This window comes from Anser brachyrhynchus (genome assembly GCF_964034855.1).
Source record: "Anser brachyrhynchus genome assembly, chromosome: 15".
NCBI lineage: Eukaryota > Metazoa > Chordata > Aves > Anseriformes > Anatidae > Anser > Anser brachyrhynchus.
Window position 1 is genome coordinate 6,114,783 of NC_137733.1, and position 26,876 is coordinate 6,141,658.

Genomic DNA, 26,876 nt, shown 5'->3' on the forward strand with positions numbered 1-26,876 from the left:
GCTAACCACGAGCCAGGCTTTATGGTGATTCTCTTTGCTCTGCAGGGAGAACTGGCACGCGGATCGTGGGAACAATGCAAGGTGGAGACACAGAGGAAGAAGTAAGTAACCATCCCACGCACCTGCAGGGCTTCTCTGGCAGTGCTTCAGAATGACAGCTCTCTCCTTAGCTAGAGACACAGATTTGTATCTGCTCAATCTTCATGCCACAGGCCTGCTTTTCCCCTCTTTCCCTCCAGCTGACTGCTCTCCCTTTATCTGCACACACGCATGCTTTCCTGTTGTTCTTTTGCTCTTAGAGTCTCTGCGCATTGCCCTGTGCTTTCACCTCAGCCCAGAGCATGTAAATAGCGGCACACAGGCTACAGTGATGCTGTTTTGCTGAGCCATGGGGGCAGGTTGCTGGGAGGAGGGATCAGTGCAACATAATAGGAGTTAGATGTGTTGATCTGAATCCCCTAATTTGCTCAAAGTCATGCTCCCTGGAGCCCTCTCACCGACCTGTACTACCACGCAGCATCTCAAGCATCAGTCCTCCAGCTGATGGGATGGGTGGGAGCTGAACTGCGAGCTGTACCCCTTGGGGTCCCTGCCTTGAAGATGAAGCTGTCTCCTGGCTTTGCATCTGGTTGAGGCTGACCTGGTGAATAGATGGTAGCTAAACAGGTACGGCCAGGTTTGTACAGCGGGCAGTTGCTCTGACTGCTCTGCTCAGCCTTTGGCATATGGGTGATGTTTCTATGCCTCTGGGCACTCTTAAGTGGCTACATCTGTACAAGGAAGTAAGACAGAGCCTCTGGCCCTGAAGCCGGCTGCTCTGATATGGCTTGCATCCACACCGTAAGCTCTCCCCGCCATCCCAAAAAGGTGCCTGTATCCAAGCTGCCAGCAGGGATCAGAGGGGCTGTCCTGTTCCCCAGGTGATGCTGGAACTTTGGGAGAGTGCTAGCTGGCACAGGCCAAAACCGTGTAAGGAAGTGGGACAAACACTTTAAAACTGTGATGACTGTGAACTCACATTTGAGTCCATGCTATTAATTTACTAGTGTGGAGCTTTTCTGTCTCACCGTCCAGCAGACACCTCACCCCGTGTTGCCTGTCTGGGTGAGGAGGCGTGCCAGGAGTTCAGACATCCCTGTGCCACTGGGGCATTATCAGTCCTCTCAGTACTGCTTTGGCTCTCGCTGTCTTCACGACATGGAAATTAAGCCTCTGTGAAACAAAGAATGTGCTCTTTCAGAAATCCCTTCACAAAAGTTAGGCTCCAGACCCTGGGGAAGCAGCAAAGCACTGGCTTGGAGCAGGAAGCTGAGGTTAGTGGTCAGCCGTGAGCTAGCCCAGGCTGCTCCGTAGCTCTGCACTGGAGCGGAGGTGTTGGGTGTTCCAGCGGTACAGAGCTCTGCCCTGCGACCCAGGGGTCTGAGGCTTTGGGCCATCTTTTGCATCTCAGAGCTCTGGTGGGCACAGAGCACAGCAGCCCGTGTGTGCAGTAACACGTGAGCTCCGGGAGCGTGGGCACAGGCGGGGTCAGTGCCGCCGTCCTCCCAGCCAAATCCCCAGCAGCGCTGCACTGCCTGCCACAGAGCCCTCCGGCGAGGGACGTGTCCCACCAGAGCCGTGGTGGGGCGCCAGGCCCCAGGGTCCCAAGGAGAGTTTAAAATGAGAGAGAAGCTGCTTGGGGGAATTCACCTCTACGGGATGTAAGGATAGTTGGAAACTCCTGATGTTTGCCACCAAGTACAAAAGCCATTTGCCATGGTTGTCCGGTGCCGCTAGGTTAGCGGTGCAAAGCTGCGGGCTGGCTATTTCTCCTGCAGGTAGGGTCAGAAGAGGGAAAACGCTGCTGTTAAGCGGTCGTTGTAGAGACTCAGAGGCACCATAGCGATAAGGGAGTTAAGTGCCCTGCTAGAGAGGGACAAGCTGCCTTCACCTTGTTTGTCCTCACTTTTTTCTCTGGAAAGCAGCTTACAGACCGTGCTCTGCTGTTTGTTTCTGCCAGAAGGGATGTAGAGAAAGCTGTTTGTTGCCTTCTGGGGAGTGAGTTATGCCCTTGGCACTCAGACCCATTTCTGGGTAGGGTCAGGAGTGCCAGTGCTGTAGGTGAAAATGCTGTGACTTCAGTCACAGTGCTGCCTGATTGTTCTTTACCAAGTCCTTGCCAGCTTTGTCTATGAATAATCATCCTCTGTAATTTCTCCGCCCTTTGGATTTCCCTTGTGTTGTTTTTTACCACATCCCGTTCGCAGCCTTCTCCCATGTCTGCCTGTTGGCACAGCCCTAGCACATCAGGTGTGGAAGGGAAAGCCTCTCACTGCCTCAGCTGCAGCCACGTTGGTTGTCTTAGGGCTCTGCCCTCTTAGTTCTGCATCTCAGCAGGCATCAGGGCTGAGAAGCTTGCTGGGGACTCCTGCAGGCTGCTGTGTCTGAGGTCAGGAAACAAAACTAGTGAGGCTGGTTAGGAGTTAATCTGGCTAGGGGTTTGAGAAGAGAGCAGACTTCAGCCTCCCCAGGAGCTGGCCTCTAGCATTTCTTTGCTCATGTGGCTCCCCTCCCCTTCCCTCCCCTCCCCTCCGTATCCGATGAGCCCCTGAGCTGTACCAGTGAGCCTGCACCCCCTGCCCAGGGCACCCCACCTTTGCTTGTGGGTTTCTCCTGTGTGTGGAGCAGGGCATCTCCTGCAGCAGCACAGCTGGGGGCTGTCGGGAGGAGACCCAGTCACCGACCCCGTCATCTGGCAGAGCTGCCCTTGAGTCTGGGAAGACAAGGTGAGCACTCGAACTGAAGGTGACTGCTGCCCCACATGGGATGGGGGGGGGTGAACGCAGTCCAGGCAGCTCTTCTGCCTTTCCCTGCTTCTAGCTCCCCTCCCATACAGGGCAGCTGCTTTCCTGCAGCACACATTTCAGGCAGGCCCACCTGCATGCCTCCTTTTGGTGAGCAGGTCTCTGGGCACCTGCTTGTGCTTTGTAGTTTAGTCTCAGTTTCCCCCACTTTGGTTGTATTCTCAGTGTCCTTTGCAGTGTAACAAACGGTTCTCAGATGTGGCACATGATGCCCCAGCTCTACCTGCCTTTGCCACCTTCCCTCCTGCTCCCATTCTGGTTACTTTCTTTTTTTTCTTTTATGTTTTTGTACTTTTTTTTTCCTGCTCTGCCTCTCCTGTTCTTTCTGCTCTGGTTCTCCAAGGGGAGATCTGCCCCAGCCCAGCCAGGCAAGCGCAAGATCATCACCAAGGCACAGGTGGGTTTCTTCTGCAGTTTTTCTTCCACTAGGCCTTGATTCTTCGGTCTCACAGTACGTATCACTTTGAAATTAAACACTCTGCAAGGCCTTCAATACCACAGATTGAGTAGAAGTCAGGAAGTTCATTTTTGTCAGCCCCGTGAAGCGAGGAAGGATGTTTGCTGTGAATCGACTGGAGCAGCCAGTGTCTAGCAAGGCGGAGAGCTGCTGGTGGAGCCGTGTGGGCATTTAGCTCCCAGAGGCAGCTGAGCTCTGGCCTATTGTTATTTTAAAAGGCAGCAGCCAGAGCTGTGGGCTAGAATGAAACCTCTTGCAGAAGCTGCTGCTGCTGCCCAGGGCAAGTCCAAGCCTGGATGCATAGCAGTCCAGACAAATGGCCTTCCCCGTAGCCCCCAGGCGTGTGATTGCGCAGAGCGCAGGGGAGGAAGCAGCTTGATGTCAGCCAGAAGCACCAGCCTTCCCTTCTGAGCTGGCACAGGTGCCTCGCCACCCGAGAGCTGAACTGGTCATGGACTCTGTGTGCTTCCCTGCAGGAGGAGTCGGGGGATAGTGAGATTGACCTGGATGATGATGAAGATGAAGAGGAGGAAGAGGATGTGGAAGATGACAGCATGGAAATCTCCCCAAGCAAATCCAATCACCGAGCAAAGAAGCCAGAGCCTCTAGAGGAAAGTGACAACGACTTCTGACCCTCTAGTAGCAGGACCAGGAGGCACCTTGAAATAAAAACTTTGGAGAGTATTCAGGCCAGGAACTAATATCCTGCCATCTGAAAAGTGCTCGTCAGCATGAATTCAGGAGTTGGTAAATAATGTTCATTAAACTTGAAAATTAAACTTGGATTGCCAGTCCTGTGACTCGCAAAGTATGAACAGTTTATCCGTAATGAGAATCACGGTAATGTGGAGTGCTGTTATTTCCATAATTGCATTAGAACTGGCCCTCATGCGCTGCAGTGCCAGAAGTCTCACTCCAGTGAGCATTGTGTGCCTGATTTCCCTGCATTTTGTTATGTCCAAACAGATTTTTTGGCTTAATAAAGCTGGATGAAAAGCTGCTCTGGGAACACATTTAAATTGATTTTGAAACTGGCTTAAATCTGTTTATCCTAAACATACCCTTTCCTTAATCAAGGGCTTGTCTCTACAAAGAGCAGTGCCAGCAGGACTAGAGGAGTGAAGTTAAAACTGGGAAACTAGTGAAAGGATCCTCAAAGCCTGCCTTCCATGCAGCAGACTTAAGTGCACTGTGCTTGAGTGTCCTGAGAGCAACTGTGTGAGACTGTGCTGTAACTAAATCCATATGAAATTAGTCTTTTAATTATACTGGTACTTCTGGGGCAGACTAAGCTTTAGGTGCTCAAATGGCCAGAAGTTGGGCACTGTTGCTTCCTTTTGTTCCTCTGCTTGCCTTTCTTCATGTATCATGGGTCACCAAGAGAACAAATGTCCAAACCCAAAAATCAGTAGAAATTGACTGGTGTGCAATGCTGTTCTGGTAGAAGAGGTCCCCTTTACATTTTTTTATTTAAGAAAACATTCCTACTTGTATCAGGAATAGGTGTATTTTCTGTACTTAATTATTCACCAGTTTTAGCCTGATTTTCTATAGGAACAAGATCAAGTGATTGCCCCCTTTTTCTACCCCTCCCTGAAGAACTTTTAGGATACCTGGCCAGTTTCAGTGAAGAGTGGTAAGGATGTCTGGATATTAAATTCCTGAAAACTTTGGGGAAAAAAAATAAGGAGATGTTAGGAGAATACTTAATGGAGGTACTCAGTTAACCTGGTGAGGAATAAGAGGTGTGTGCAGGAGCCAGAAGATCACGAGGTACGTGGTAGGAGCTGAGGGTTAGTGTAGGGCAGTGGTGGTGTTGGGATGCGGGCACAAGCCTGTAGGCATCCAGGCTTTGGTAGTCTGCTGCTCGCAGAAGTGCTTAGCATACTGGGAAGTTCGGTGGGTTTAACTGATGCCATCAGTGAAGGTACTCAGATGAAAGCAAAAGCTGGAGTTTTTCTAGCGTATTCCCTCCTTTCCTTTAGCTCTGCTGTAGCGTCACGGTTTGTCTTCACAGGAGCAGAAATCAGTGCTTGATTAGAAGAGTTCATTCTGGTGTGTGTTCATCAGGGCAGGCAAGAGCCCAGGCTGTTCTCTTGCCCTTCCCTTTTCTTCACATCACTGAAGTACTTTGCTTTCTCTCCATCTGAAATCTACAGTCAGGTCCAACCCCTCCATTATTACACTGAAGGAAGGAATACACGAAGGAAGGAATACTTGAAAAACCAAGAGATTTTTCATCTCTCCGATTCTCTGACGCCTGTCAGCAGAGCTTAGAACTTAAAATGTCCTGTTGGAATGAGCCAAAACTTCACAGGTAAACGCTCCACAACTTTTATGTAGTTAACAGGACGTATGTGGGTGCTGTGACGTGCTGAAATGCACAGAATTATATAGGCTTGAGCTGAACTGGCTGACAGTTAGGATCTTTCTTTGCACCCTTAATTATGAAGTTAATCAACATTTTGCACCTCACTTCAAAGAAAGCAGACATAGAAGATGGTGTTCTTAGCGCTAGATATCTACTGCAAATCCATTAGGGTGGTCCTGTGACAGCTAGGGAAAAAGTGTATGTGCTTGCCCCATTCCTTCTCCCAAGGGCTGAAATGTCCTGATTTTAGGACCTGATCTGAAAACATTCTTTCGTGGTATTCAGGGAATCTGTTCTGGTCCTCCCTGCATGCTGAAAGAGATGTGTTTGACCTGTGAGGGAGATTTCCCATGTGACTGGGCACAGTCTCTGAGTTTGGAGCACTTTTCTGTTATTTCCTATACCGTAGGCTGAAATGGAAAGCTGATGTACTAAATCAGGTGCGTAGAGCCAGAGCCTCTTCAGGCAGCACTGCCACCTAGCCTTTCAACAGGGCCTGCCAGGTTTTAGGGGAGCTGTGGTTTGCATTGCTGCTTCTTGTGCTTCTTGTATCAGGCATGAACAGCAGTGCTTTTAGCAGCCACCCCCCAGTGCCAGGGGAAATGCACCCTCTGAGTATTTGACGCTTTCAGCACGGAAGTGTTTTTCTGTAGCTAGGTATGTGTACGTGCATACAGATCTATAAATGTCTTTCAGATTGTTGTTAACCCCGTATTTCCTGCAGCTCTAGGGTTTGTGAGCCTGCATGGGATTGTTGATTGCTGTCTCCCTTCGGTACTTCAGGTAACATTTCAGCTCGGGGTTAAACACAGACTTTGGGCAGAGCTGGCCTCAAGGCCCTGTCTGCCCTGAAATAATGATGACAGAGGTAGGACTTCAATCACTCAGCATCACTATATCCTGTTGGAGATCACGAGCCAGCCTCTAATGCCTCATGGAAAAGCTACGAGCCCTCCTGATGTGCTAGAACAGGGTTTGGGGTCTCCAGCCTGGGCAGGGGAACGCAGTCCTAGTGGTGCACCCAGAATGTCCTATGTAATGATCCACAACCAATAGAGGAAGGCAGTGCAAAGGCATTTTTCCAGCTAGGAACCAATTTATTTCCAAGTATGTACGTATCGCACAGCTCACCCCAGCATTCCTCCAGGATCAGCCCACAGCGGTGTTTGGAGCAGGACTACAGCAGCAGCACGTCCACGTGTGGACTCTGGCTGGGGTGGATCAGGGAGAGGGGCAGTGGCTGGCAGGGGCTCTGGGGGCTGCACAGACTGCTTTCTGGTCACTTGCAAACCTCGCACCTTCTGGAGAATCACCGTGTCTCTGCTGCACACCCAGAGGCATCACTGGGCACCTCTGCTTTCAGCAGCTGCCTGCCCAGAAGGTGACCTGCTAGGGGAGGACCCTCTCTGGAGCTGGGACAGTGGGAAGACATGTCCCAAGGTCACCCAGCTTGTCACCGATGGCAAGAGCAGGAAACCCAAGAAATCCAGCCTAAGCTTGTGAGAGGCAGACCTTTGTCAGGAGGCCTCCCAGCAGCACCTGGATGCATGTGCTGGAGGTGGCCCATCCTCATGCAGTGCTGTTCCTCTTCCAAACACCCTCCTGCTCCTCCTTCTTTTCTCCCAAGGGCTCTTTATTTCCCAAGGCCTTTCTAGATGGTTCTACTCCTACACGTTGGGATTTCTGTCTCTTCCAAGAGGCTTTGATGCAGGACAGCACTACCAAACACTTTGGGCATGCCCAGCCAAAACAATCTTGTTACTGAGGGCACGGCAAGGCACACCGCCGCACAAGGAGCAGCCCCTGCTCTGAAATGCCCTGGTCCAAAGCACCACCGCCTGATCTGAGCAAGGGAACAGCAAAGCTCTCATCTCTCCGGGACTTCAGCGGGAGCTGCAGGACGGGGCTGTATTTGGTCTGGTGAGAAGGGGCGGCTGTTGCACCCAGTTCTCCCAGCCTCTCCCTAGCAGACCTCAATGGAGAAGAGCTGGCACTGGGAGCAATGTCCTGGGGCCGGGCTGGGGTGCCATGACGTTTGCCTACAGCAACCCAGGGTGAGAAGAGAGCCGAGCTCCTGGGCGGTCAGGATGTGCCTGGTCTGGGACAGGCTTTGGGCACAGCCCCGCGGCCCCAGCATCACGGAGATCACAGGAGGGGTTTGCTGCCCAGGCGGTGGGAGGTAAGTCACCCCTGTGCATGGGAAAAGGGCCTGGCGTGTGGGGTGTCCCCCCCTCCCTCCTGTTTCCATTTCACCCATTCACATAGCCTCGAAGCTCCCCCAGGGCACGGCTGAAGGAACACCCAGCTTTTTAACGCTGGCAAGTGTTGACCCTCATGCACTGCTGATCCGGAGCCCCAGGTCCCAGCAGCTGCGAGCCCCTCGGGGCCATGCTGAGAGCTGCGGGGCTCTCCTTGCCCTTGCTCTCCCCTGCCGGGCGGCGGGCCCGGCGTCCCCCTGCACAGGCACAGCGGCCGAAGGGACGCCCTCCGCCCCACCAGGCCACCTCCTCGCGGCGGCCAGGGGCCCTCACACCTCCACGACGCAGTCGGGCGAGTTTGTCCGGATGGCGTCAGAGATCATCTTGGCTCCCGACTGGCCGATGCGGTTCCCTTGCAGGCTGAGAGAGGGGAGGAAGAGGAGTTCAGGCTTGGATACGGGGTGCAGCAAGATCCCCAGCGGGTTCGAGAGAAGCTCCCCAGCTTTGCACCAGCCTCCAGCATCGCACCCTCCCCACGCCAGCCCAGACCTCCTGCAAGGACCCTGGTCACAGAGGACTCTGGCTTTGAGAGCCCCGAGGCAGCCAGGTGAGCAGCTGTAGAACACCCCTGGGGAGCTGGAAGGGCTGATCCAGCTGGACCTTGTGGTATTTTGGGGAGCGTTTGACTTTTAGGATGGTTCTTTGCCCCGAAGGCATCCCCAGAGAGGAGCTGTGGGGTCTGGAGCAGTGTAGGGATGTTGGCTGCTACTCGGGAGGAGATCGGGATGCCCTGGCCCCCAGCCCCACTGGGGAGGACCCTGCAGGGCAGCTGGGGATGGGCAGTGCCAGCAGTGGGGAAGGTCGCCTTACCATTCCTGCGGTCTCCCCGACCCCTGCCTTACCGTCCAGCTCAGCAGCCACTTACTTGACGTACGTGAGGCCGTGGTTCCCCTTCAGAGCGGTGGCGATGCAGATGGCTCCGTCCATGCCCAGGGAGTTCTCCTGCAGGCTGCGGGAGGCGGCAGGGTCAGAGCACCGACCTCCAGCAAGGTCTGGGAGCCTTCTTCCTGCCTCGCCCCGGGGAGCAGGGTACTCACTTGAGCCTGCGGAGGCTCCGGTTCACCTTCAGCGCGTTGGCCATCGCTTTGGCCCCTGCCACGCCGATGAAGTTTCCTCTCAAGCTGCAAAGGAAGGCAGGCCATGGGGAAGGACAGCCCGGGGTGACCCGTGGGCCCCATGCTCTCCATGGGTGAGAGGAGGAGGTGGGAGAGGCAGCCCCACATCAGCGAGCGAAGGGACAGGTAAGTCTGGTAGGCCATGATGTAGGGGATGCAAGGGGTGATGAGCCAAAGACCGGGGCCTCGGACACCCCCAGGCAGCAGTGTCACCGTGACAGGGACTCGCTGGCCCCACCGAGCACTTACTCCAGGATCTGCAGACTCTTGTTGACCATCAAGGCCTCTGCTAGGGCTTGGGCCCCGGCCGCGCCAACTGAAGCCACCTGAAGGCTGCAAGAGAACAAGAGCCCTTCAGTGCACGTCCTGAGGTGGCCGTGGTGTGCTAATTAGACGAGCTAATCAGACTAGCTGCAATGCCAGGGCCCTGCCACAGCCTGGGTACTCACTGGAGATCTGCCAGGGTTGTGTTGACCTTCAGCGCAGCGGACAGGGCAGCCATTCCCTCATCTCCGATGGCATTCTCCTGCAAGCTAAGACACGGAAATCCTGCGTCTGCCCCCAGCCTGAGCACCCAGGAGCAGGGAGACGGGCAGCGAAGGCCACCGAGCACAGGGCACGGTGTGCCGAAGTGCCCTGGGGCTCCCTGCCCAGGGGTGCCCAGGACCTGCCCACCTGTATCCCCACTTACTCGAGGCTGGCCAGGCTGCTGTTGGACTTGAGTGCTTGTGCCAGCGCCGTGGCAGCGTTTGCCTGAATGAAGTTCCACTGCAAGCTGCAAAAGAAGGGGAGGTGAAGGCCGGGGCTGCAGGCTGCGGGGTGCCCCCTTCCCTCCGGGCTCAGCACCCATCCGTTCACCACCTCCAACGTGGTGGAGGCTCGGGGGCGACCCTGTTCACCCAGTGCAAGGCCCCCACGGGTCCATGCAGGATGGCACGCTCCACGTCCCGTGGAAGGGCAACTCAAGGAAGCCACTTGCACGCCAGGTCCGAGGGAAACTCACTGGAGGGACGTGAGCGCCCTGTTCTCCTTCATCGCCAGAGCGATGGCCTTGCCGCCTTCGTCGTACAGCAGGTTGGCTGCTAAGCTAGGGGCAGAGGACAGAGGACACGAGTCACACATGGTTTGGGACATCTCCAGCGACACCGCGCAGCAGCGTGGGTGCCCTCCTGGGCCCGTGGGACTTACTCCAGCCTCCTGAGGGTGCTGTTGGTCCGCAGGGCGCGGGCGATGGCGGGGCCCCCCTCCTTGCTGATGGAGTTCTCCCGTAGGCTGGGGAAAGACAGAGGTTGGGGGGGAGCGCCAAGGCAGGGCATCGGATGCCCCCCCCAGCCCCTCTGCCCCCTGCTCTGGGGCTGTAACCATCTGTGGCACCAGCATCTCCACCAGCGTCTGCATCTCCGTTCCCTGCATTGCTGTCTGCAGCGAAACAAGCTGCAGCTGTTCTCATCAAGAGATGTCCTCGGAGAAGAGAAGCCTGAAGTCTGACCTCGTGGTGTGGGGCTGTGCACAGTAACTGTCCAGGCTGCCCCACTGAAAATAGGGATCACGGATCACAGCGTGGCTGAGGTTGGAGGGGACCCCTGGGCCTATCTCCTCCACCCCCCGCTCCAGCAGGCTGCCGAGGCCCATGTCCGGGTGGCTTTTGGAGATCTCCAAGGAGGAGACTCCACAGCCCCTCTGGGCAACCTGTGCCAGGGCTCCATCACCTGTAAAGAAGCGCTTCCTGGTGCTCAGACAGAGCCTCCTGTGATTTCTGTGGGGTGGCATTAGATGGAACAGAGCTGCTGTCACAAGCGCCCTGCTGTCACCCCTCCCTGGAGCAGCTAGTGTTTGCAGCACGTCCCACAGATGTGAGCACTGCCAGCTTATCGGGGTTTTTCTCAGCCTATTTCCCTGCTGTGATCGCTTTGTTGCAAGAGACAGCTGAGCTGATACTGTCTCACGGGGAGAAAGTTAACGACTTCCAGCTCTCAGCCTTTGGAGAGACCGAGGCTGCTTTCAGCATCTGGAGCACTCGTGGAAGCAGCCGGGCACAAGCCCAGACTGCCGAGGAGCTCCCGTGTCCCGTCTGTTGAGAGAGCTGTGCCCCAGGGCGGCATCGCTGGGACAGGGGGGCCAGAGGGGCCGCCACTTACTTGAGGTTGATGAGTCCCTTGTTGGAGCAGAGAGCCACTGTCAGGGCGGCGACCCCGGCGCTGCTGATGGAATTGCTCTGGAGACTGACACAAAGAGGGGGGCATTAGGACGGGCCACTCTTGGCACCACTAGGTGGGCTGTGGGGTTGTGTTGGGGGTTAAAAGCGCCTGTTACACCAAGAACCCAGCAGCTCCCTGCTGCGGGGAGCCGAGGCCAAAGGAGCAAACGTGGAGGGAGCAGTGAGCACCCAGCAAGGGGCTCTGTGGCAGCAGGGTGGGAGGCAGCCAGGGGCTGCCACGTGTCGGGGACTTACTCGAGGCTTTGCAGGCTGTGATTGACCTTCAGAGCTTCAGCCAAGGCGACCGAGCCATTGTCTCCAACGGAGTTGCTGGAGAGCCTAAGACACAGATCCAAGCGAGCGTTACCAGCAGCTGTGTCACAACCCAAGCCCCTGCCAGCAGCGTGGGGTCTGCAGTCCCCTGCCCTCCAGCGGGACCTGGGCAGCTTTGCTGGCCTTCCCTTGCTGGGGCCGTGCTTAGACCTGCTGCCAAGGATTCATTTGACCCAGCGGGAGTCCCACCACAGGGTCCCCGTGTGCTGGGCCTGGTATACCTTTGGGTCCCGGGAACACCCTCGGGGTCCCTCAACAAGCAGGAATTTGGTGCGGTCTAATTTCCAACCCCCACACACCTGTGTTGCTGTATCAAAATTGCTTTTTAGCTGAAACCTCTTTTAATGTACCTACAGGGCCAGGAGACCTACCATTCTGGAGGGCAGCTTGGCCCCTTGGTTCACTCCATGGCTCCCTGTTTCCCCGGAGGTAAGCAGAGCAACTCAGCACCGGGTCTATCCGAAAGCCATTCTGACACGCTTCCCACCCTCCCCCACGATAGTCCCCTTGGACGAAGCTAGCAAAGCCTGCCCTGGCTGTGTAGCACGGCCCAGACCCCTCCCTCAGATCCCAGGGACATATGGCATTGGCACTGCCATCCCTCGGCCTTGTGCTGCCCCTGTCAGCTCTCACATTAGTTCCTTGAGGCTGCAGTTCCGCTTCAGTGCTTCTGCTATTTTCCTCGCACCCTGGGCTCCAATGGAGTTTTTCTGCAGGCTGCAAAGGAGAGGAAGTCACCCACGATTATCAGCCAGCCCCAGTCACGTCTCTGCTGGCAGCACCTGCACCCCCTTCCTCCCCTATAGACTGTTCTCAGCTCTGGCAGTGCTCTTCCACCCCGCATGTACCCTGAGAACACGTCAGGCTGGGAAAGAAATTGGGTTGTGACAATCTCTAAAGGCCTGGAAGGTCTTTGCTGACAGGGGTGGTGTGGGGACAGTAAACTAGGAAAAGCAGCGTGGTGGGAAAGCCCCGGCTCTGCTGCTTGGCCCTCATGGCCAGCCAGACACCAGGATGCGGCCGAGCCGGAGGCCGCGCGGGGTCTGCTGGTGGCTGGGAGGAGCAGGGGGGCACCGGGTCCCAGTCACTCACTGCAGGGTCGTCAGCTTGTGGTTGGTTAGCAGGGCCTCGGCCAGGAACGCCGCACCGTCCTCCTTGATCACGTTGTGCTGCAGGCTGCAAGGAGGGAGGAGCAAGCTGTGAGCGAGCGCCAGGGCGGGCGGCACCCGCTTCATCTCAGCACCCCCAGACACACAAACACCCGTCCAGGGCTGCCACCAGTGCTGGGTGAGCAGGAACCCCCCTGTTACAGCACTAAAGGGTTCCCAGCTTCACTGCCCACAGCAGTCTGCTTTGCTGTTGTGCAGTCCTGCATCCCAACGAAGATTTAGGGCCCCTCTGGCTGATGGGGATTTAGGGCCCATATTATTTCTGTGCCCCCTGCGGTCAGGCTTGCTGCCCAGCACAGCCGAACCAGGGTGTGCCCAGGGACTCCCCACGAGGGCAGGGAAACCGCGATTTGCAGCCCTGCAGGCAGCTCATCCCATGCCTCTGCTCCTGGGGGTGCTGCAGAAGTCGAGACTTACTTCAGGGAGAGCAGGACTTGGTTTTTTTTCAGTGCGTCAGCCAGCGCTTTCGCTCCCGAGGGGCCGATGGAGTTGCTCCGCAGGCTGGGGCGAGGCAGGGGAGAGGTGAGCAGAAAGGACGCGGTTAGCAAGGCGCGAGCGGCACTCGCCCACCCACACCGGGACCGGCATCCGAGCAGGACGTGCCCGCTTTAAGCCAAATGCCTCCACGTGGCGCTGCCTTGGGACCGCTGCTCTCCCTCCTGATGTCCCCTTGTCCCCGGGCTGTTAGTGTCCGGGTGGGACACCGTCGGTCTGACATTTATTAACGAAGCCACGTGAAGGGACTGTGGCAGTTGGCTGACACGCGCCCAGCGCAGCTGAGTGCTGCTGTGGGATGCCGGTGGCTTGCAGGCTGCGCCCACCCCTGCAGCAGCGCGGCGTTGGGCACGAGGCTGTCCCCAGCTCCGTCGGGCCAGGCGGGGTTTGGCTGCGCAGGGACGGCGCGGCGCGAGCTGGGAGGACGTAACACTTACTCCAGCACCATCAGGCTCCTGTTCACCATCAGCGACCTGGCCAGTGCTTTGGCACCCTTGTTGCTGATCTGATTTTCTGCCAAGCTGCCCAGAAAAAGAGAACGGGTGTCTGTCAGGGGAAGGAAGAGGCTCTCACAGCCCCGGTGCGTCTGCGAGCGCTGCTGGGACACAGCTGGGGACGGTGCAGCACAGGAGAGCGATGGGGAGTGTTTGCTTGGTGGGCGACACGGCCCTGCCTCGCTGTGCAAATGCTTCGGGGTGTGCTCCCCTGGGGTGGCACTGCAGGGACAGGGTGGAAAGGGAGTTTCTAGACTTAATTCATGTAGTGAAACGGAGAGGTCACAGTGAAGGGGCCTCTGTGTGCAGCCACAGACAAGGAAGGGAAGGGAGATGGGAAAGAGAGGACCCATTTTCTCGGGGCCACGCACCTCCGTGCACCAGCTGGTCTAACCCATGCTGAGCCCCTTGTGCCCAGCAAACAACCAGGACCTTGGGAAGTGGGTTACCAAGACAAGCAATGTGGAGCTTGCTGCCCAAATTACAGGTTTAAGAACAGCAAGGAGGTAGGAGTCCAGCTAAAAATAACCGAGGAGGGTGGCACTGATCAGGATTTTGGATGAATCATGGCCTGTGCTGGAGACAAATGCAGGGCTGCTGCTGGCAGCTTGTCCCAGGGAGCCCGGGCGAGATGGCTGCCCCAGGGAGCATGCTCCCGAAGCAGGGTAAGGTGCAGGAGCCCCCCGCGTGGGGCTGTCCTTGTCACCTGGCACCCTGGGGAGCCAGCGGGACGGCTGCTCCTGGAGGCCCCTCGCTCTGGTTCTCCCCAGGAAGAGCTCATCTGGGCCAGGTCCTACCTGAGCTTCTGGATCTGACAGTCCTTCACGCTCAGCACGCTGCCCAGCAGCTCCATCACATTGTCCTTAAACTGGTTATTGTCCAGCCTGGAGGAAAGAGAAGGAAAGAGCAAAAGCCAAGGTACTTTGGAGAACAAAAAGTGAGGAAAAGACTACCCACAGGTGCATAGGAACACAGCTGTCCCATGGTGTCTGCACTTCACAAATGGAAAAACTCAGGGACAGAAGCAGAGGTGGCTTCCCTGCAGATCTGGCCCCGTGCCATCCCCAGGACAGAGGACAGCTTTGTGGTGACGGACAGCGCTGGTGGGCCTACATCTCCTGTAGACACCTGGGGTTTTGAGTCACGGGAGCAGTCTGGTGTCCCTGCTTGCTAATCCGAGTGCAGCCCCACTGCGCCTTACCTGAGGTTGTGGCAGAAGAGGAGCTGGGGGAGCAGGCTCTTACAGACATTGTAAGTGAGGCAGTTGGAGAGGTTGGTCTCCTCCATGCACACGTTGGAGACCTGCAGGAGATACGCCAGGACAGAGCAGTTCACTGGCGTGAGCATCCCGGCCAAGCTCTCGTTCTTCATCGCTTCCTCCACAGACTTGGCAATCTCCATGTGCTGGATCTCATACAGGCAGTGCACGGTGTTCACTGTCCGCGAGGAGATAACGTAGTCCGTGTTCAGGCAGCCCTGGAGGAAGCTGATCGCTTGGCTCCTGAAGCTGTTGTGCTCGTCCTTCGCCAGGAGCCACCCGGAGAGCAGCTTGTTCACCTGGGGGGAGAGGAGCCCCGAGAGGAAACGCACGAAGATATCGAGCTGCCCGTCCTCGGCCTGCAGCGACCTCTGAACAGCGCTCTTGAAGTGGTTGAGGAAACCCAGCTTGGGCCAGGACATCCCGTTCTCCGTGAAGAGGTCGAATATTGCCCGCTTCGCAGCGGTGTAATAATAAATAGCTGCTAAAAACTCCTGTATGGTTAGGTGGGAAAAATAATAGGCTGTGGAGGACTGCATCTCCTCTTTGAGTAAGAGTCTGCTGCACAAGCTGCTCTGCAGCAAGGAAAGGTCTATGCCGTACGTCTTCATGTCCTGCTCGTAAAACACGTACTTCCTTTTGAGCAGGCCATAGAAGGCCAGCCTGCCCAGGCTGCCCATTATTTTCTTGCTGTTGTTCACAGCTTGCTCAATCCTGAGTGTTTCTCTCTGCTTTTCTGGCCAGTCACTGCTCAAAGTCATTTTAAAATAATAGGAATAGATTTCTGATAAGGTTTTAGGAACAACTGTCGTTTCTTGGGATTGATCGGTGCTGTTTTTTAGGTAATAACCAATTGAAGAGCCAGAAATCCAGCAAAAGCCAGGAACTGTGCACATGATGTGTAAAGACCTGTTAGCCTTGATATGATGCAGAACTTGGCTGGACAAGTCTCTGTTGTCGAGGAACATCTGGTCCAAAAATTCTTTCATCTCTGCCGCTCCAAAACCTCGTATTTCTGTCATCCGGTCAACAAGGCCACCGGGGATTTGGCTGGCTGCTGTGGGCCGTGAGGTGACCCAGACAGAAGCCTCCTGTAACAGGTTGCCACGTATGATGTTGGTGATCAGGTTGTCCACCTGAATCTCCTTTTTGGGGTCGGTGCACACAACCGTGTTGGAAAAATCCAAAGGAGTCTTGAACTCGTCCAAGCCGTCGAGGATGAGCAGCGTCCTGGCGGCTCCCGCGGAGATGCAGCTGGGCTCGGTGATGTGAGGGAAGGCCAGGCGGATGAGCCGCTCGGCAGAGAGCTTCTCGTAGGTGTTGAGCTCCCGGAAGGTGAGGGGCAGCACCAACATGATGTCCCTGTTGATCTCCCCCTTTGCCCAGCTGTAGACAAACAGCTTCACCAGCGTGCTTTTGCCAATCCCAGCCACCCCTATGGTCACGGAGATCCGTGGGGGGATGCTGACCTTGGACAGGGGCAGGAAGAGCTTCTCTAAAGGGATGCTCTTGGATACGTTACGTAGGCCTTTGGTGGTTTCGATCTGCAGGATGTCGTGCTCCTTCTGCTGGATGTCGGTCAAGCCTTCCACCAGCAGCAGGTTCGTGAGGCGCTGGAGAGGACCCGTCTCCAAGCCATTCCCATAGTAGCTTTGGAGGCTCTCCAGATGTTTCTGCACCATCGGTTCTGCACAGAGAGAAAGGAAACAGGAGGTGAGGGGGAGGAGAACAACCACAAATGCAAATGAGAGACGCTGCTCCGCTTTTCTGCCACTCCTGTGAGGAGGGGAAGCTGCACGGAGCCCGTACACGAGGCGTGTGCCAGGGCCCTGACTGGCCTCACCTGCAGCCTCCACCCACACCTACAGGGCCAGGAGCCTGTTTAAGCTCAGGCCTGGGCCTCCCGTCCCTGCCCGAGCTGTGCTGTAGGAGTGCTTGTTGACAGCTCCACCGCACCTGTGCCTGCTGTGGGCCTTGCTGATCCAGACCCTGATCTGTGCACTGCCTTTCAGCTTGTCCTCGGGCCCTCCTCAGCACTCTGCACTTGCCTGGGGGTCTCTGGCATGTGCCTGGCCCCGGTTTTCCTCCCCAGGGCTGATCCTGTGGCGTGGCTCCGTGGCTTGGCCTCAGCCCCATTGCCACAGAGCTGGACCCTTGCTTGCACTCAAACCCCAGCAAGTTACTTATATTGAAGTGCAGGATAAAACGGGGACTCGAGGGGAGGAAGAAGCTGGTGTCTGGGGCTGCTGCTTCTGATTAGGGAGCAGAGGAGATGCCTCAGCTGGGGTATGAGCCTGGGGGCTGCAGTTCAGCACTACTGACATGGTCCTCCCACTTTCTGCCTCTTCCCAGGCTGCAGAAATGTCTCGGAGGCTGCATGGCCCACCCGGGGCCCTGCTGCGTCTCTGCATTGCTGCAGTTGGGTGGCGATGGAGGATCCATCCCCAGATGGTCCTGTCAGACTGCATGAACTCCCTGGGAGACACCGCCCTCTGAGCACAGGTATGGCATCGGTGCAGCTCTCGCGAGCCCAGCTGCTGCCTGCACCCTCAGCTCTGCTCTGCTCTGCCTACAAGGGCTGTGAGGCTCTGCCCCCGGTCTGGCCGTTGCCAAATGCGACGGCTGCCTGGGGAAGTGCACTAGAGCAGGCAGGAGGAAGGTCCCTCGGAGCTGGCAAGGCTCCTGTCACCCCCTTGCTGTGTCCTTCCTCAGCTGATGCTGGAGGAGGCCCTGAGCCAGCAGCAGCGCTGGCATGGGGCTGCGGAGCCCACCTGAGCTGCCAGTTGCAGCCCGGCTCTGGACACATCACAGGGCACTCTGGCTCCTGGCCACGGGCACGCGGACACCCCGTGTCCTGCCCCCCTGTGCGCTGCCTACCGTAAACAGTGATGTGGAGGTAGAGCTGGGAATTGGTGGTCTCGATGAAGGTCTGCAGGCACTGGGAGGCATAGCTGCCCTTGCCAGCCAGGACATCCACCACGGCCCTCACCTGCTCGGGCAGGGAGCTCGCCTCCTGCACCCGGCCGGCCTCCTCCGCCGTGAGGAGGTCCAGCCTCCGCAGGTAGCAGATGATCTCCTCCAGGAACTGTGGTGAGATGGACCTCACCAGCTGCTTCTGGTAGCGATTGATCCAAGCCTCTGTGGGAGAGGAGAGCAGCAGGGTTGGGTCTGGTACGAGGCCTGGGCGCGTGGCTCGGGGGTGCTGGGGAGGGCGGCAGTGGAGCGCCTGGTCTGGCTGGGAGGGCAGCCCTGCTGGGAGCAGGGCGTAAACCAGAGCCCTCCAGGGGAACCTGGCAAAGTCCTCCTGGAGGTGATGCCGTCCCACAGCTGTGGCAGGCTGGTTTGTTAGGAGGTGCTTGGTCAAGGTGGTGGCTATAGAAAATGGTGGTAAAGAAACCCAAAAACACAAGAGATGATGCTTCTTCCTGGAAACAAAGCCTGCGCAGAGAGCAGGGTCTGAGGAAGATCATCTGCCTTCAGGGGCAGCTGCTCCCCCCATGCCAGCACAGCAGTCCCCAAGCCCTCGGACCAGGGACCACCGTCAGTGCTCACACCTGGGTGCCCCTCCTCACCCCATTTTTGGCCACGAACCCCACCAAGGACTTCCTTGAACCACTGCCCGTCCTGCTGCAGAGCCCAGCCACAGCCAGGCCCGAGGACCCGGCTGTGTCAGTGACCCTGCAGTTCCCTCCGGCCACCACTCACCTTCCATCAGAGGCCTCCCGTGGCATCGGCGATCCCGGGGCGAGGAGCGCGGTGTTGGCAGCAGCACGGCTCTCAGCCTGCGCCCACCACCTTCCCATGGACCGCCCGGTGTTCCCTCGGGCAGGCACGCAGCAGACGGCACGTCAGTGCAAGCTCCGGCTGCCCCGCTCAGCCCTTATCCATCTTCCTGCTGGAACGAGAGGAGCGGCGTGGGAGGGAGCTGCCTCGAGGTAACGCTGCCCTCCCCGCCGCCGGCACAGGGGGACGCGCACTGAGCTGGTGGCCATCTGCAGCCACTGCCACGAGCCCACATGGGCCCACGCCAGCGCTGAGGTTGCCGCGTACAGAGCTCAGATGCCAGCACTCAGCCCTGCCCCGCCTGATCCTCTGATACTAAAATCCAGCAGCATCCGTCTTAACTTGGGGCTTAGGTCAGCCAAAAGCTCAGACTGCTGTGGGCTTGGCAGGGGCTGAGCCCGTCGTGCTGCAGCATCTCTGCCTGCTTGCCCGGACCTCGCGCGCTGCAGGCTTGGTGCCTTCGCCAGCACCGCTTCTGCAGGTGCCTTTCTCGGGCACTGTGGCTGCGTTAAGTGCCCAGACGTGCGGTGACACCCCTGTGTCACCTGCGGGGCACCCGGCAAGCGTCTGGGTGCCAGCACTGTCACCTGTGGGTCAGCAGGACTGTGCACTGCTCGTCAATTTTTCTTTTTGTTGTAAAGGAAGTTGTGGGGCAGCAGCAGAACGACAAAGGACCCGTTTCAGTTTCCAAGCCACCTCGTTGCCGTCCAGAGCCTCCGTCACAGCTTGCTGATCGGTGGCAAACACCACATCCTGTTGCAGAGCTGTAGGTGCTCCATGGTGAATCGTAGCGCAGACAGAGCACCTACCCACTCCCTCCCCCTCGTCTGCTGCAGGACCACTGCCAGGCTGCTCTTACTTTTGTTTTGTTGTTCAGAAGCGCGTCCACTCATTAAGTCCCATTGTTTTTAAAGCAGAGAGCAGAGGTGAGGAGGGAAATACCTTCCTGCAGAGAATGCTCCAGGCTCCATCTATATTAGCACTTTGTACCACACCTCGTCACCAGCCCTGAAGCCATCGCTGTGGCTGTGTCGGGGTGGGAACTGCTCAGCCCGTGGAGCCAGGAGCCCCAGCACCTCCAGGGGCAGCTACTTTGGGCCGGGGCTGTCCGAACTCAGCAGCAACACAGGCACCACATCCGAGTGCCCTGGCACAGCACCTGGGTTGTGTAGGTCCGTGCCACTTCACCCCGAGGCATGCCAGCCGGGTGCTCTGCAAGAAGTGACCCAGCTCGCAGGCAGGGCTGCCCTTGCCCAAATCTTTCCTGAGCCAAACGTGGGCACCACAGGGGCTTTGTGCTGCCTGGCCAGCAGTCACAGCTAACTGTCGCTTGCTTTGGTCGGACAAACCCGAGCTCTTCCAGAGAAAAAGCGTCAATGCAGCTTTGACCAAGGGAACCTGGAGGAGATTCTGGTCCGTGGTCAGGTCCATGGTGCAAGGCTAGGATGCGGGACAGCCGCTTTGCAGTCTCCCCTGCTCGTCCTGCCAGGAGACCCGTGTGAGATCTGTGTTTCCCGACAGCAGACGCGAGGGGTGAGTGCCCAGGCTGCAGGAGGGAGGAGTGGGGCCGAGTCCCGGGGGGCCCTGCACACACTGCGGGGCCGCTCTCTCCTCGAGACCCCTCGCAGCCGGTGAGCGTACAGCGGGGCGCAGTGACGCATGCAGGCCTCCTACGCAGCCCATCCCCGTCCGCCCGCTGGCAAGCCAAGGTTTGAGGCACGGATTGGGTGCTGGTGCTGTTTTAAGGGTAGCTGGGTCTGAACCCACACACTCTCCCTCCAAGAGGGAAAGCCAAGTCGTCCTGCTCCTCCTCGGATGCCCAGCTCTGACCCTCTGGTTTCAGAGGCCCGGAGGCAGCTCAGCTGCCTCGCATTTCACCCCCCAGGCAGCCTCTAGGTCAATTAAAATATCAGCAGAAATTAAAGGAGCTCAGAGAGCAGTTCACGCAAAATTTTCACCCTTTGATGTCTTCTTGTCTCTTAACTGGCCTGGAAGATTCAATTAAGTCTTTGCATGCAGCAGTCTCTAGGTTTCTCATCTTTGCTCTGCAACCAGTAGCGTGGTTAAAATGAAAGGGGTTTTTGCTGCTTGTAGTGATGTGTCCCTGTCAGCCCTTCCTCTGAAACGTGGCTGGCCAGGAAAAGCCCTTTGATGGGGGAGAACCTGCTCTAATGCTAGAGATTATTTGATCACATCCCTTGGTGCTACATCAAAACGTAATCCTGCTGCTGGAAGCCAGCAGCCGTGGCTCAGCTCATCCAAAAACATCTGACACGGAGAACAAAGCAGCAGAAGAAATGATGCAGTGGCAGCAATTTTTTTCTGTTTCCGGCACGAAAGTTTCCCATGGACGCAGCTCCAGGACTGCCCGGTGGGTGCTGGTTTTCTCCAGGAGGGCGGAAGATGTTATCTGCACAGGCGGGGAGGCTGCAAACACCGCGTGGCCGCCCGAGGGGGATCCAGCAGCGGCTTGTGTCTGTCCTGCCGTGCTGCCGGTGTCCCTGGGAGCGCCAAGGTGAGAAGAGGGAGAAGGGGAAGCCGCACAGCTGAACTGGCGAACAGCATCTGTGAGCCCCAGGCAGGGAAACGTGGGATTTAGTTTGCAAGAAGGTGGCGTTAATCGTCGGAAGGGTCCCATGCAGTGGGACGCGGGGCTCTGGGGACATGGGGACCACTGGCTGGGGTAAGTGGAGTGCCAGTGCATGGGCAGGCTTCTGCTGGTGACCCCTGGGCATGGCGGAGTCCTGCGGAGTGCTTTGGCTTTAGCGGTGCTTTTGTCTTCCAACAGAAGATTCGCCCATCCGAGGATGTCCGGTCAACACTCGTGTTGTCCCTTAGCAGAGCTGCGGCCCTGCCTCCTTCGTCCCACCACGCCTGTGAGCAGAGGGCGCATGTCCACAGCACGTCTGTACCCGGGAGTCCGTGCTGGAAGGGTCCCGTACGCAGCCGCACCTCCTCCCTTCTGCTCGTCTTTGGCTCCAGCTCCCTAAACACACTCCTGCTCTCAGCACAACCGCGGGGGATTCGGGCTCCTGCCTGCAGCAGGCCTGGTTCAGCGGGCTGCGCGCGCCGTAACCCTGCTACGTGCGGTGTGTGTGACCGAGGCGCGGAGCAGCGTGCCGCGGGGGATGTGGCTGACGCCGAGCAGCGCAGCCCAGCCGGCAGAGCCCAGGGGCCCGGCCTGCCCTGGTGGGACAGGACGGGCTGGCATAGCATGGAGCCTTTGCAGACGCCAGACTGCCTGGAAAACTGTGGAAAATGGCTGATCCGCAGTATTTAGGTATGTTATAAAGCTTCTTACATTAATTAATAGTTGCATTATTAACCAGGTGCCTCTAGGAGCAATGAACTGCCCGTTCCAGTGCAGCTCCGTGCCCCCAAACCAGCAGAACCCCTTGGTGCTGCCTCTGCCTTCTCCCCGTTTCATGACCACCCCGCTGGGGCTCACTGGTTAATTTGGGAGGCCCCGCGCCGAGCCCAGCAGCACGGTTCTCTTGTGCTCGCTCTCCCCCAGCCATGGCAGCAGCGTTGCTCAGAGGGAAACCAGCCTGCCTTCCCACCATTTCCTGGCACGCATGAACCTCGGTGGCATCCTGCTCCGGCGGCGCTCTCCGAGCTGGGGCAGAGGGCACGATAGCAGCTGGGTCCCCAGGACCAGAGCAGGATCTGTTCCCACAGCACCGGGGACTCGGGGCTGTAGGTAAAGCCGGTGACGAGCTTGGAAGCTGGAAATAGAAAACTGCCCCTGCTAAAGTGACGTGGGAGGTGGCGGTGCTCTTGCTGCAAGGCTGGAAGTCTCCCTTATCGATGCACCACCCCAGCAGCAGCGGGTGCTTTGGTTTTTCCTGCTGCTTATCTGCGGGGCGCGGAGGGAGGGCAGCTCTCTGAGGGGCAGCGCATCGCACGCACGAGCGGCCAGGCCGTCCTCTCCAGCCGCTCTCCCTCCGCCGATGGTTTGAGCAAATCCTGCAGGCGCAGCACGGGCTGCCACCTTTTGGCAGAACAGAAGAGAATTTCACTGAAGCACTGAAGCGTCTTCTGCGTTAGACCCAATTACAGAGCCAACAGACTTGCAGGTAATTCACCCACCTAAGCTTGCACTCGATTTTAAGATGCCACCTTGTTTTATTTTTACCGTTTGCACGTAATGTTAGCAAAAACGATTGTGCCCACACAGAGTTTCCTGTGTGCACTCTCCCGTCAGCCCTTCTTTACCAGGAGGACTTTCTCAAAACCAGAGGCCCCAGTGGCTATTTTACCCCGGCCACCACCCTGTAGAGACCAGCCGGTGTAAAGCGTCACCAGGAGACAAGGCTGGCTGGGCCTCGCACGTCCCAGCATCGCAGCAGGCAGTGCTGTCACTGCCCCAGTAAACGTCTTCTAGATGCACCACATCTAACCCCTACCAGCTTTGTTTTTTCCTCCAAAACCTCAACCAGAAAAGCAGGGCCCAGACCCAGCTGCAGTTAAACAGCAAGCGGTGGAGGTGAGGAGCCAGCGAGTGCCCGCAGGCTGTGTGCTAGGAGCCCGGACACCAGATCTCATCAGCAAAAAGCAAGGATTGATCTACGGGTAACTCCAAACCGACAAAAATGAAGCTAATTTCAGAGAAGGTTTCTTGCAGGGTGCTGCTACACCTCGGAAGCCTCAAAATGAAAAATGAAGCATTTACTGAGCTGACTGTGCCCTCAGGACAAACTTCAGCACGTATGTGTCTGCAGCTCACGGAAATGCAGACCCTCTCCCCCGGAGCAGTTTCAGCCTCTCTCGCCCCGGGGATCTCCGCTCTCAGGATATCAGCACAAACACTGAGCACGAGCCTGCCCCGTAGCGAGGCCAGCCTCAGCCCCGGCGGGGAGGCAGAGCTGAGGGCGCTGAGCTGCCGCGGTGCTGCCCCGCTGCCGAACCTTGGGGACGCGCCAGGTCCCCCGGGGCTTCGGTCACACGGCGCCTGCCCGGAGCTGCGGCTGTGAACCCCCAAAACCAGCTGCAAGTTCTCAAGAAACTTTCGTGCAACACTGAACATCCTTCGTGCTGGGCTCTCCTCAGACTGCCCCAAATTGCGTGCCTGGCCTTGGGTCGCCCTCCACGCAGCACTCAAACCGCAGGCGTCTGGTGACAGCACCCGGCCCCTGATCCGGCTGCCCTCTCCCAACAGTCCCATGCCTCCAGGGTTCATAGCATCCCTGGTGCTCTTTGGTACTTAAATAAGAGCAGGATTAAGCCTCGTGCACCGCCCACAGTGCCCAGCACGCAGTGTCGTGCTGCAGGACGCTGGGCATGGACACACGTCCCCTGCCTCCTTGGCCTGCCCTGGCACCTGCAGTTCGTGCATCATGTTTGGGATCCCCACAAGCAAAAAGAGCCCAAGGAGGTACCAGGTGAAGCCACTACGCCTTTGGCCTCACTGTTCCTGTGGCTGGGCACAGGGAGGGCTCAGTGGTCCCATGTCCTGAAGAAGGACGTGTGGGTGTAGCCCAGCAGAGAAGCTTTCAAGGCCCATCTGGTTTCATCCCAGCCCCAGGACCCCTGCTCGCTCCTTGATGCGCTGGGCTACTGGGCAGCATGATGCACTGAAGGATGCTTATCTCATCCTTTTCTGTTTACACCACATAAATAGCATATTCTATTTATGCTACATTTCTTTAGTTGTTTTTGAAGAGGACTGAAGTCATCAAAATGGCAGTAACATGGGGGCAAAACCTGGCGACGCACGAGGTGGGCAGGCTGCACCGGGCCAGTGTGTGCAGCCAGCAGCAGGCAAGGGGACAGGATTCGTGATGAGGGACAGATCCCCGCGTGGTGCCACGCATGTCCCCATTGCACACGATTGCTCCTGAGCCTCTCCTCCTCTGGCTGAGCTGTGAGAAGGCCAGCAAGCCCGGGCCAGGAGAGCCAGGACGTCTCACAGCAGCAAAGCCGGCGCCACAGCGCATGGCTGCCGCAGCGAGGTGTGCAGCAGCTCGTCCCCACGCTGGGCGGCCAAGCGGCACCCTGCCATCCCGCACGCCACCCAGGTGACAACGGCCAAGCTCTGACCAGCCCCACCAAGACCTTACCTCTGCCTCGCGCCGCCTTCCCCAGGTCCCCGTGCGAGCAGGGCGGGAGGGAGGACGCCCCTAGTCCTGGTGGGAGCATCCTCCGCGCCCCTGCATGTCCCCACTCAGACGTCTCCCCAAAGCTTTGCTCTCTCGCCGCCCGGATGTTCGAGCTCAAGTCAGAAAATGGAAGCCGAGCCCCTGCCCCTGCCCCTCCGGGACCCGAGGAGGAGCTGGGGGCCGTGGGCCCCCACAGAGGAGCCGGGGCAGCACCCGGGGGCGGTGGTGGCGGCTCCCCCCGCCCTCTGCGCCGTGCCAGCCGAGCCGCTTTTGCTCTGTCTCGCTCCTTGCCCCTTCCTGTGCTGTGGGTCTTGCTCGATCTTCCTTCCTGTCGCGGCAGAGCTGTGGGGCTGCCGTGTACGCAAATCGAAGCGCGGCTCTACCGAGAAACCCGCAGCGCTGGGAACCACCCCATCCGACGTGAGGCCTCGGTGCACGGCCGCCGCCTGAGCCACGGCTGCTCTCCTGGCTGCTGCATCTCCACCGAGCGATTTCAGACAAAAACAAATTCCCCCCAAACAACAGCACAGGGGAGCCCTGCGTGGGCAGAGCCCAGGGGAGCTGGGTGCTGAACGTCGCCAAGCCGGGGCTGAAGCTCCGGGGAGACCCGACGGAGGAGGCTGCTGCCACGCACAGCAGCTCTTCCCCTCGCTGGGCCGCACCAGGAAACGTTTGCCATTCCACTGGTAAATTCAAGTTGTATCTTGAAAACGCTGATCGAGCAGGAGGGGAGGAATAAAGTCCCTTTCCTCCGGAGCTGTTCTCCTGCCAGCACTGGAGCAGCGTTTGGACAACGCTCTCCAGGTGTAACTCGGGTTGCCCCGCGTGGAGCCGGGAGATGGACGTGAGGATCCTTGTGGGTCCCATCCACCTTGGGCCGTTCAGTCACTCCGTGGGGCTGTCTGCAGGCCCCCAGCGGGTGTCCCCCACTGGGTGCCTCCCACTGAGTGTCCCCCGGCAGCAGCACCATCACCCCTGGGTGCGGGGCTGCCGTCAGCCTCCTGCCCCCATCGGCTTTGCCTTACACATCCATGGCCGTGCCAGGCCTGCCGTTCTGCCTGCTGCCGCCGTCTGCCCTGCGTGAGCGGGTGGGGACAGCGCGTCCTGCGTGGGGAAGGGGTCGCTCCGTTTCTGGCAGGTAGCGCGAATGAAGCCGCACCGAAACCCCCGATGCCCGTTGTGCGGCCCCTAGGTCTTGGGGAAAGGGACATTTATTTATTTTTTCGGCTAGTATCACGTGCCCATGTGTTTGCTTATATATATTAATATGAACCTGTATATATATATATACATATATATATAATTATAAATATATTTATATAATATGATTAATATATCAATACAATCAATGTGTATTAATATGATATATTAATATATTAACATATTAATGTGAATGTTAATATTACTCGAACAGATATAGTTTGGGTCACACAGTGCTGTAATTCTGTGGTGTCCATACAAGGGGCTGTGCCCGGTTCTCGCAGCGTGCTTGCTGCCGCAGCCTGCCCCGGCGCCAGCTTCCAGGCTGGCTGCAGGGATGTGAGGCTCCTTTTCTGTAATTAAAGTGATCTGAGTCCGTCCGTGTCCATCTGTGTCCATCCGTGTCCATCCGTGTCCTCTTTCCCAGCACAAGGAGGTGCGGAGCGATGAACTTTGCAGAAACCTCACATCGGTCAGAAAGGAATGCGGCATTAAAAGGAAATCATAATGATTAATAATAATGATTAATAATGATTAACAATAATTATTATTAATGATAACGATAATAATAACAATAATCATAACAACAATAATAACAACAATAATAATAATCGGAAATAACGCTCCCAGAAGAGCAGAGCCCAGAAGAGCCGAGACGAAAGTAGCCGAGCGGAGCCGAAGGCAGCCGAGCGGAGCCGAGCAGAGCCGAGCGGAGCCGAAGGCAGCCGAGCGGAGCCGAGCAGAGCCGAGCGGAGCCGAAGGCAGCCGAGCGGAGCCGAGCAGAGCCGAGCGGAGCCGAAGACAG

The 26,876-nt window shown here is 57.5% G+C and overlaps 2 protein-coding genes across 16 annotated transcripts in view; one reads left to right on the forward strand and one right to left on the reverse strand.

Annotated features, from left to right (window-relative positions):
- Positions 1–4,300, forward strand: part of CLUAP1 (clusterin associated protein 1) — a 75,179-nt gene extending 70,879 nt beyond the window's left edge. For 8 of the 12 annotated variants that reach the window (XR_013939623.1, XM_080556398.1, XM_080556390.1 and 5 more), the window contains 3 exons: positions 46–101; positions 3,187–3,240; positions 3,777–4,300. Coding sequence is in view for 10 of the 12 variants with exons in the window: in XM_080556398.1 (XP_080412524.1) it covers positions 46–101; positions 3,187–3,240; positions 3,777–3,932 (266 nt within the window). In the remaining 2 variants the exon portion in view is untranslated. The remainder of the gene's footprint in view (positions 1–45; positions 102–3,186; positions 3,241–3,776) is intronic. The other 4 variants (XR_013939624.1, XM_080556403.1, XM_080556401.1 and 1 more) reach the window with 2 other exon arrangements.
- Positions 4,301–4,441: 141 nt separating this feature from the next.
- Positions 4,442–26,788, reverse strand: NLRC3 (NLR family CARD domain containing 3). 4 transcript variants are annotated; one of them, XM_080556373.1, is made up of 19 exons: positions 24,833–26,788; positions 18,696–18,882; positions 17,868–18,128; positions 14,934–16,677; positions 14,530–14,616; positions 13,676–13,759; positions 13,161–13,244; positions 12,667–12,750; positions 12,208–12,291; positions 11,497–11,580; positions 11,183–11,266; positions 10,233–10,316; positions 10,048–10,131; positions 9,736–9,819; positions 9,494–9,577; positions 9,294–9,377; positions 8,967–9,050; positions 8,795–8,878; positions 4,442–8,289 (listed from the first exon to the last, which is right to left on the reverse strand). In XM_080556373.1, the coding sequence occupies exons 2-19, from the start codon at positions 18,700–18,702 to the stop codon at positions 8,199–8,201; spliced, it is 3,282 nt and encodes a 1,093-aa protein (XP_080412499.1). In that variant the 5' UTR covers positions 18,703–18,882; positions 24,833–26,788; the 3' UTR covers positions 4,442–8,198. The 4 variants fall into 4 exon arrangements, with proteins under 4 accessions (XP_080412499.1, XP_080412497.1, XP_080412498.1 ...); XM_080556371.1 differs by having other exon boundaries at positions 18,696–18,885; XM_080556372.1 differs by lacking the exon at positions 24,833–26,788 and having other exon boundaries at positions 18,696–24,826.
- Between the last annotated feature and the right edge of the window lie 88 nt (positions 26,789–26,876).